This window comes from Nyctibius grandis, chromosome 7 (genome assembly GCF_013368605.1).
Source record: "Nyctibius grandis isolate bNycGra1 chromosome 7, bNycGra1.pri, whole genome shotgun sequence".
Classification (NCBI taxonomy): Eukaryota; Metazoa; Chordata; class Aves; order Nyctibiiformes; family Nyctibiidae; genus Nyctibius; species Nyctibius grandis.
The window spans coordinates 52218428-52228789 of record NC_090664.1 but is presented as its reverse complement, the minus strand read 5'-3'; the positions used below and the strand labels follow the sequence as shown (position 1 = coordinate 52228789).

Genomic DNA, 10362 nt, shown 5'->3' with positions numbered 1-10362 from the left:
GAGCTGTGTGTCAGCTGAGGCCGGGGCTGTGCGCCCCGCTGGGCTGGCAGCCCTCGTAGGGGCACCCAGAGCCTTGAAATCAGCTCCCAGATCGCTGTTGCAGGGCAGCGTGGCACTGCCCGGCCTTCGGGGCTGGAACAGGTTCACCCCGTGTCAGCTCCCAGCAGCCCCCAGCTGACGGAAGCAGACGCTGAAATCCCCTAAGAACTAGAAACCAGACACCCCGAATGAGAACAGGAGGAGATCGTTTATAGATGTAAAATATTTTTATTTGTAAATGCTGATCTTCTAAATCTGTTTCCACAAATTCCAAAACCCATAACACTCTGTATACTTCAAAAAATTATTTTTTTTTGTGGTGTTTTTGCCTTTTTTTTTTTTGCCAACATTAGATACTATTATACAGAACAGAAAAAAACTGTAGGACAAATACTGGTAGGATGTTGGAATATTGTACAAGAGAAGAAAAATATTCAAGAAACAATTTCATACAGCTATTTATCAAGAGAAAAATATATACAATTGATTTATTCTGTAAGATAAAAATACATCATGCCATATACATTACAAGTTCAGAACTGTATTACTGAATATACCAACAGTTTACAGTCCACTTTAATTGTGCACACAAAAAAAAAAACTTCATTTTTTTTTTTCATATTTAGCCTGTGAAGTGTCAGTACCAGAATTTTAAGTACAAAATAAAAAGCTAACCTGGTTCAAAATGCTGATTAAATTTCTACAAGCAAACACAAAACAGTGTTTATTTTTTTAAAAGAAATGTAAACAAAAACAATCCATACAAACACATCTTTAAATTACATTTTCCAAACCCCTATTGCCAGAGTCCTGCAGCTGCAAGCACATTACATCTAATTTTTTTTCCTCTTTTTCCGTTTAAGAAGGCTAGCGAATCCCACTGAGCTCCAACTACATGATTCTACGCTGTTTACATGATTTAATGTCGGCTGAACAGTCACCTCATCTGGACTACTTTCGCTGAAGAAAAAAAAAAAAACAATGCTGTCCAGCCTCTATTTTGGGTGGTTTTAGCAGTTATTCACAGTTATCACAAATTGTTAAGCACAAAAAAAAAAAACAAAACCAAAACCTGACTTAAGAAATAGGGATGCAACAATATAATACAAATAAAATTCATCTAAATTACCCAAACGTCTACAAAAAAGTCCGAGAGTTGTAATATACACGCCCTTCCCAGGCTTAAGGTTTATTAAAAAAAAAAAATAAAATTGAAGAAGACCACAGTTGAGACTGCTTTGAACATAAAAACCCCTCTCTGGAAATGGAGATTTTGGTTATGCCAGAACTGTCACCCCGTGCCCGCTGGGACAGGAGATCATATTGTGACATCCCTAGTGACGGGGTGTAAGGAGCACCCGAACTGCTGCAGAGTCTGGTAGCATTTGGTCAATAACTATTTTTATACTGTATTTTTTTTTTTTCTTCTCAAAATATTTACACTTTTGTACAAAGTAACAGAGTTTGTTAGTTCTGCAGGTAACAGCAGCAGCTTGGCTTTCTTCTAACTTTCTTTTTAAAAATAGCTTCATTCACTTATTCAATAATAAATACAAAAAGGTTTCTCTTATTTTACAGAAATCAAAAACTACAATAAACTGACTCATGGAATCAAGTATTTAAATGTATTTTAGTGCAAGTTATTTTTTTCCCTTAGCTCTATCCCTAAGGAAGTCGTTTCAGTACATTCCTTGTTCAGTGGTGTCTACTTTTATTTAAAATTTTTTCTTTAATTAGAGGGCCTGCCCCTTTATCAAATAAGGCTGTGGCCAGCACTTTGGACTTCTCCCTTTCGCTGGTGATTTCAGTCTTACATTCATATGTGCCCACCTGCAGTCCCTCCCGCAGGTCAGCCAGCGGTTCTTTGCCCAAGTTCAACAGTTTCTCCTTAGTGAGCTCAAAAACAAAAGTGCTGGACCATTCTGTTAATTCAGTTTAACCTCCACCTGGCTGGAAAGTTCACTTCCGATTTTGCCGGCTTGCTTCTGGTGCTTGTTTTTTTTTTTTTTTTCCTTTTTTTTTTTTTCTTTTTCTTTTTCTTTTTAAATACTGGAGTAGAAATCTGTTACTTCCAGAAGTGATTTTTTTTTTTCTTCCCCCTTCAAAAAGGCAACAATTTTTCGTCGACAAAATCCACCTGTGAATCACTTCTTCCTAGGGACAAGCAACCCTCAAAGACAGCAAGGAATGCATTCTAGTTCATCCACTTTCGGCAGTTTACAGCTCCACAGTGACATGGAATCTTGTGCTGGTCGTCCTCAAAATCAAACTTATAGTCATAACAAAGCTGGAAGAAGATGCAGGAGAAGAGTTATGGAACAACTGGGATTTACCACAGCTCGCCTTGGAGGAAACGGCCTCAAGTTGTGCCAGGGGAAGTTTAGATTGGATAGCAGGAAAAATTTCTTCACGGAAAGGATTGTCAAGCATTGGAACAGGCTGCCCAGGGAAGTGGTGGAGTCACCATCCCTGGAGGTATTTAAAACACAAGTAGATGTGGTGCTTAGGGACATGGTCTAGTGGTGGACTTGGCAGTGCTGGGTTAATGGTTGGACTCAATGATCTTAAAGGTCCTTTCCAACCAAAACAATTCTGTGATTCTATTGTACACGCAGGTTCAATAGCAAAATCGGCTCGAGGCTGCCCTGTTAGGAACGGGCAAGATTTAAAAGGACAGAGGGGAAGGGAAACACCCCTCTCCCCCACCCTGGCACAAACAAGTTGGGCTACTGGCTGTAGAAATCACAGAAGCATTTAGAAATAGATGCAAGTAGGACCAGGTAAGTAAAACCAAACGAGGCTGCCCTACCTCCTCCCCCTTCTGGATTCGCCTGCTGGAGCTGATGATGATTTTGTGTCCTCTCTCAAAAGTGACCACCTCAGCCACGCAGTTCGGTGCACACGAATGGTTGATGTACCTGTGGGAACAGAGTTTGAGAAAGGTAATCTTCTAAGGAAACGCATCCGTGAGGCAAATCTAAACCAAACCTTAGAATGACCTTAGCTTCAGGGGCGCACTGACTTTCCAGATAGAATTAATATTACTCTGTACTTGTTTCTTTACCTAGAAAATGTCAAAAAAATCAAGTGTTAAAAAAAAATTCCGTTCTTTCTTCATAGCTGCCACCAAACATAATCAAAGATGAGCAAAGCTAATGAAAAAGATGACATTATTTCAGTGGAATAGTCCAAAGGCTGAATGTACCAGCTCAAAGAATAAAAACCATTGAGAAAACCACAAACTGGAGTCCCCCATCAACAGCCCAGGGGCGGGGAGCATGGCCGACTGCCCAGAGGAAGGCCAGAGAGCTCTCCAGAGCCACCCACCTTGCAGGACCTCCCGTCAGGGTAGCGTCGATGACGTGGTCATTGTCAATGCGGAACATGTACACGCCGCGATTCTGAAAAACAGGATTGGACAAAAGCCTTTACATTGCGATTTTAGGTAATTGTCAATGATTAAAACGAAGCAGTGACATGGGTAACCTCCACGAGTCCTCCTGCATTCAGGATCAGACGCTGCCCATGGGCTCACGAGGGAACGCGAGTCACGTGCTGCCCTCACCTACCCCTCCCTGGTTCGTGAGGGAATGGAGGGGTCATAAACATGAATCTCTGGTGAATTAGTATTTCCCTAACAGGTTCTGTACCGCCTTTCGCCTGGATCTGCAAGTGCTTCACCGATATGTATGACCTGGTACACTACCACTGCGTTACTCAAAGGAAGCTGCTTTGAAGTTCTCATTAAACACTGAGTTCCTGACAGCTCTGTCAGAGCTCCCTCTTTGTCCTCTGGGGCAGAGGATATGCGGTACCTGCCTGGCCGGGGTGCTGTGAGATTTATTAAACATTTAAATACTCTGATCCTTTGATAAGAAACACTGTAGACTCCTCTGGGTATATTTTTAGCCTATTGCATTTATAGCACAGCAGAAAACAGAAATCAGGGGACCTGAATTCATCAAACAGAAGCGCAGCATTTGTTTTGTTGTATGAATGCTTGAAGGGGGAAGGGGAAAGAAACGGCGACCAACCACCCCCCATACCTGAGACTCATAAAGCTTCTCCTTCCTGTTTGCTACCTCATTCCGGATAATAGTTCCGATATATTCAATGACCATAGTGTGCTTTTCAATGTCTCTAGCAGCATATAAGCCCAGGCCCTGCAAAAAAAATACGTTGTGATTTAGAATTCTGTAATAAATTTACATTTACCCCGCATTCCTCACCGTGCCCCAAACCCCTTCCTGCAGAAAATCCCATGAAAAATAAACTACCCAGAAAGAATGAAGCAGCACAGGTAAGTAACGGGTGTTTTAACAGCCCAGATGCAGAACCCGGCTTCACGTTACATTTTTCAGATGCAAGAAAACATACTTGGCTTCTGTCTAGGTGAGAAAGCTTCTCTTTAGAGTATAAATTCACTGAAAAATAAAGTGGGCCGAACGGAGAAACCTAATAGGAATGTGACAGCAGGGTTAAGTCCAAGCTAAAATAAACAATGACTGTGTTCATACACAGCAAGGTTAATGATAAAGCTTTTATAAAACAGTTGGTGGAGCAAACCACCACCAGAATTCCATAAAGTAACAATTTCTTACTATTATGAATGCAAACAAGTATTGAACTCCTCACGCTAGTCTCATACCGCTTTACTCAGCTGAGTTGGAGCATGTTGTACTGCCACTGTATATTTGTATTTTTATTAAGTTTTACTAAGTTTTTGAGAAATATGCTAAAAAAATCCCCAAAACTCAAAAGATTATTTTTAGATAACTGTAACAGATGAACTTATATTTACAATAATTAGAAAGAAATCTTACTTAAGATAAATCTATGGTAGTGATTTGCCACACAAAAATTGCCAATTTTGGGATGAGACTTGAAGGAACTTTGCAATAGCTTTCGTTTTGATTGTTAATATTAATTTTATATAAATATTTATGTAAAATACTTAGAAACACAGAATTTATAAAATAGATACAAATAAAAGATTTTTTTTAATATACATTTGCTAAAATGAGCACTGACCTGAATCCGAGAGCGAGCCAGATACACGTTGGACTTCCACTCCGTTTTCATTTTGCGGTACTGCGAGGACTTGGAATGGACGAACTGCTTACTGTAAGGCGCGTTCAGCTCTCCCGTAACTGTGCTCTGAAATGACTTCGATGTGCTGGTGCTATTCAAGGTGTGAGGCCTGTAGGAATTGGGCATATAACAGGAAAGAATACAAGAAAAACTGAAGATTTCTCTGAAAACAGCCACCAAACCCATTAAAAACCCTTTCAGACACACAGACACAAAGCCAGCTAGCGCAGACACAAAGCGATCCCTCTGGTTTGGGCATGCACATACACAGCCAGACGACAGGGTTTGTAAGCAGCAGACGAAAAGCACAAATAACCCTAAGCGCAGCCTATAAACCCTGGGCTGTACTATGTGAAATTAAAACAAAATACCTTAACACAAACCTCTTGACATGGGTACTCATTTTAGGCTCGGCACGGGCACAGCCCGTGGGGTTGATAGCAAGAGGGAGTTCCATTAAGGGGTTTCGGCCATAGCGGAAAGTGTAGTTCTCACAGGCCTCAACCCCTGGCAGCTGCAAAAAAAACAGACAAAAAGAAAAAAAAAAATCCAAGTAATTATATGTTAATTGTGTGTAATGAAATATTTACTTTTCCACACTTCTTTCTGTTCCCCTTCTCATGTATATATGAGAGATCCAACAATCTGGGGTGATCCAGCAAGAAGTGGGATGGTGAAGACTCACCGATTCAGCAATCCTGGCCACTGCAGAGACTGTCAAACCAAAGAGGTCTTCACCCTTCAGATAGCCGGGAAACAGCTGGAGCATTTCCGATTCTTTTCTAACAGAAGCAACGGGCTCCAAGATTTTATCCCACACACCTACACAACCATATGGGAAAGAATGACAGAGATCATGTACCAGTTTGCCTGAGGGTATCAGGAACCAGTCACCAATACTGGAAAAGCATTTTGTCATGGGTTGCGTACACAAACAGGCCGTGTTTGAAAGTGGAGAATCATTTGGTACCCGAGCTGTTATTTTGTCCTGAACAAATCCCAAACACACACGACATTTCTACTGCACCCCTGATTCTCGGGAATGAAGCTTTTACTGTTCACAGCATTGAAACTTTCAGTCCTCTGACAACAGTAACGTAGACAGATTCTCCCAGAAAACCTGCACAAAGTGGAATTTTCTGAAAATAAACTATATATTCTATTTCCATTGATCGATCACAGTCAGCGCTCAGGTGTATGCGGGCAGTTCCTCCTGGCAGTGGTTCAGCATCAGCACCCGCAGCACGAAGGGGTGAAGACCTACAGTGTTACGGGCCACGTGTGCATTCCCGTGCCAGGTTCCCAAGACCTGCCCCATATGTTTATGGTCTAACGTATCATTCCTCACCCTGCCAGAGACGTTTCCTGCCCTGAGAACGATGTGGTCAACTCAACTGTCTTTTTATTGCTTACTAATTTCAGCACAGCTGATTTGAGGAGAACTGAGTAACAACACTGTATTTAAACAGTCACTTCTCATGAAAGGAAACCTCCACTGACATTCCTACTATTTTAATTCATTTTCAATACTCCATCTTGGGTCTCCTCTGTGAACTTGTAACAAGTTTTCTTACTTGCAGCTTATACAATTTGTTCAAAGGTGTTCTCAGTCTTTGTAGCACGATATTAAAAATGGGCCCTGGAAGCTCACTAGAAGCATTACATTAGAACAGTCTCTGCAACATTTATTTGAAACATTTATCGTACCACAAGTATCAGTAGTAACAAAACAAATAGCAAACCCCCAAAAGCCATGATCTTAGTTCACAAAATTTACCTTTTGGTGTCGTGTCAGTAAGGACCAGATCTTCGTGGCCTTGCTCCACAACCTTGATGACAAACAAGGGAAGCCCGTCCTTCTCCTCAATTGAACAGAGATAGCGACAGCGTCTGTTTGCGTATCTCGTGCTCCAGTACAACCGGCTGGCCTCGTAACCCACGGGGAAGAGCGCTTTTGAGGAGTGGAAGGCCTGCATCTGCTGTGGCAGCAGCTGGCCAACGGCATGGAAAATCAGGCTTCCCACGCGGAAAGTGTGGTCACGTTCTCCTCGCTGGACGATGCTAGCGATCTGCCGCACCTCGTCACGCTGAACGTAGACCCTCCTGAAGACTGCAAAGTAACTAAGTTCTTGCTCATGAGTTCCCTTTGGTTTGTGCATGGGGCAAAGCATGGTCTTGTCTTTAAAAAACATGCATTGTGCTTTAATGGCACAGGTAAAGTGATAAATATTGGTGCACCTTAACCTGTGACAACCGCTGGTGGCACCCATTTTGTGACAAAACATGCATTTCATTTGCAAGCCTCTTCGCAGTGCTAGTTCCACGTTTATTAAGGCACCAGCTTGTGTCTCGTAGACTTCTGTAGACCAAAGAGCACAGTTCAAATGGACCCAAAGGTCTAAATCCAGGTTAAGAAGCCTTGCTGGTCCATCAGTTAATCCATCACCTTCCTCGTGACAGAAGCAACATTTCCTGTAGTCTTTAGGCACAGGATCTGGTTTAAGGGTTGTGCCCAGTTTTTTAAGAAATTCATCTATTTCTTCTTCACAAGGAGGTTTGAATGATCCTTTAGGAATCACAATCTGAATGCTCCACTTTTTCCATTTCATTCCTTTCCATTTCTTACTTGGAGGCCGGCAGTCATCAAGACTACTGTGTATTGCTTTTAACCTAGGTTTTAGTTTCACTGTTACCTTCAGCTCATCCGGTTTTGCCTCTACCTTGGCTGCTTCAAATGCAGGGGGGAACGTGATGGGGGGTGATGATGGTGGAGAAACTTTTTCCTGCAACTGAGGCAGACAGTGGACATCCAAAGTGGAGATGTTGTTGCTGTACTGATGGAATGCTTTCGGCGGCCTCTCTTTCATTGGCGACTGGGGCAAAGATGGAACTGATTCCTGATAAATCAATAGAAAAGTCTTCAGAAAAAGAATCCCAAACCATTACCCATCTCTTTAAAACATCGTCAGGTCAGAACTGAAGAGGCTACTCAGAAAATCATGATGCAGCAACAGAGGAAGATGGGAATTACCCTGACCTGTGTTATCACAGCTTGCGCTGGGATACGGAGCACAAACGTTCTCCCAGTCAACCGAGAACGTGGCGCCCTTTAATACAGAAGAGAAATGCAAATAATCCTCTGTCCAGGTTTTGAATTAAAAACTACTCAATTGCCCTAGACAAGCTAACTGACAGATGTAGTTCTTAGGTATTTTTAGAAAGTTTTCTTACAACACAAAATAATCTTAAAATATGGGTCACAGAATTAATTTAAAGAGTAAGAATCTTGTTATTTGGTAGAAGTGGAAGATTTGGAATTAATGACATTTAATTTAACTTAATTATGTACATGCTGATGCACTTGTGCAGAAATGTTACCCTGTTTAAACACTAGTGAAAATGAGCTACATGGGACACTAAAAGGATGTAGATGTACACCCACTTATCTTCTCCTCCAGAGCTGTTTTAATTTCTTCTGAAAAAGTAAGTAGGATGCATTTGAAAGAAGGCTGTAAATTCTACAGTAAATACAGGACTATGAGAAAGCAATGATTAGGTAATGCTTAAAGCACTTGGCCCGTTCTGTGCACTGGTTTAGGGGAAAAAAGGTACATTTGAACTAGAAAAAGTAGAACCCAACCTAGTTAAAAGAACTACTCAAAAAATTTAATCTATCAGAAAAGAAACTTATCATTTAGTCTTGAATGAAGACAGTTCCATTGTAATGATTAAATGAACAGAGAGAAATGTATCTTCCTTTGAAATGGAATGAACCTGGACATAGCAAGAAACAATGCCCTGTGAGACCACCTGAGAGACATCTCTGGCCTAATTCCACTTTAAATAGAACAAGTTTCTTTAAACATCTTTCTCCAATAATTACAACCGCCTTTTCCTCGTCACTGTCAGTTAGCAGGCTCTTCATTAATGTTTTGGTAATTAACGCTTGAAAATGCCAACTTTGCCCAAATAAAGTAACAGAATAAGATTATTTTTCCAGTTATATTAAGCAAATAAAGGCCCTTGCAAAATTGCCGTTCAGTTATTGTTTGCACAGTTGTAATTTTTTTTGTTCTATATAAGCCAAATCAAAATGCAGAAAACAGCCTTTAAAGGTGTATTTATGGTTTTGCACAACGCCCAGAGAAGTTACGTGACTACTTTTTTGAGACCGCATCTCCAAAGCCCGTGAGGACAGCAAAAGGTGGCGACTGTTCTGCCACGCACCTCTGTCAGACAGAAGGCTCTGCAAATCTGAATTTTACCTCCTGCTGCTGGTTCAGAATCTCAACAGCCAAATATAGAACAATTCCTTTATAAACCTTTAAAACAAAGTGCAAACTCCCGCCTCTCCCTCCCGCCCCCACACGACAGTTCTTCAAAAAATAGCTGCGATAGTTTCTGCTCGCTGGGGTCTACCAGCATTTGATACTCACTTTGTTCTCTGAGTTTTTTGCTTGCACAGCTGCTGAATAAAGAACAAAGCAGTTGTTGCTACAGAATACAATGTCCTTCATTTTGTCAGAGCCTTCTTGGGAATCCTGGGAATCAAACACAGATTACCATCAGAAGTGCATTTTACTACCATTCTTCACATAGTAAGTGTAATGAAACAAGTCTTCCAATCTGGCTAAAAACTCTTTATTTGTAGAACATTTGTGAATTAATGAGTGGTACTGTGATATAAATACTTGATTATTTGACAGATCTAATGTTACCACCACCTACAACCTTGTTGTTCAGCATTTCTTGCCTTTAACAGAAGTTTAACAATCAAAATAAAGCACTCTATACCATGCACCCATCTGCTCCGTAGGCACACTTGCAAAGTAAAACCCATTTTCTTTTATCTTTAGATGGCAAAAGAATGTCTCATTTCAGCCTAATCAAAGACAGACCATACTGTTTTATCTCCTGATCCATCTGCAAAACACTACTGGGAATTCAGTGCTTCTCTGACTACAGGAACCCATTACTTTTGTGTATCAGTTTTGACTATATACCTTTGGTACATAATTAGCTCAATCTCATTCAAAGACCAATGGTACTTTTCGAATGAATGACAGTTCCCAATGCAAAAACAAGAGACTGAGACTGAAATCTCATTCCTGCTCAAAAAGAGTACAAGTGTTCTTGCTCTTACAGTGACTTCCTGACGTGGCAACACGGCGCTGCCTTACAAATAGGTACCTTTTGAATTAAGGTTTCCTGAACGGAAAGAGGTTAGTAGCA

The 10362-nt window shown here is 41.1% G+C and overlaps 1 protein-coding gene across 12 annotated transcripts in view; it reads right to left on the bottom strand.

The window, feature by feature from the left end:
- Positions 1 to 246: 246 nt before the first annotated feature.
- KMT2C (lysine methyltransferase 2C) overlaps positions 247 to 10362 on the bottom strand; it is a 208580-nt gene continuing 198464 nt past the window's right edge. For 11 of the 12 annotated variants that reach the window (XM_068404545.1, XM_068404540.1, XM_068404541.1 and 8 more), the window contains 9 exons: positions 9567 to 9671; positions 6908 to 8027; positions 5816 to 5952; positions 5502 to 5644; positions 5071 to 5239; positions 4086 to 4202; positions 3367 to 3440; positions 2849 to 2957; positions 247 to 2326 (listed from right to left, as the gene is read on the bottom strand). In XM_068404545.1, coding sequence (XP_068260646.1) covers positions 2234 to 2326; positions 2849 to 2957; positions 3367 to 3440; positions 4086 to 4202; positions 5071 to 5239; positions 5502 to 5644; positions 5816 to 5952; positions 6908 to 8027; positions 9567 to 9671 — 2067 coding nt within the window. In that variant the 3' untranslated portion in view covers positions 247 to 2233. The remainder of the gene's footprint in view (positions 2327 to 2848; positions 2958 to 3366; positions 3441 to 4085; positions 4203 to 5070; positions 5240 to 5501; positions 5645 to 5815; positions 5953 to 6907; positions 8028 to 9566; positions 9672 to 10362) is intronic. The other variant, XM_068404544.1, reaches the window with a different exon arrangement.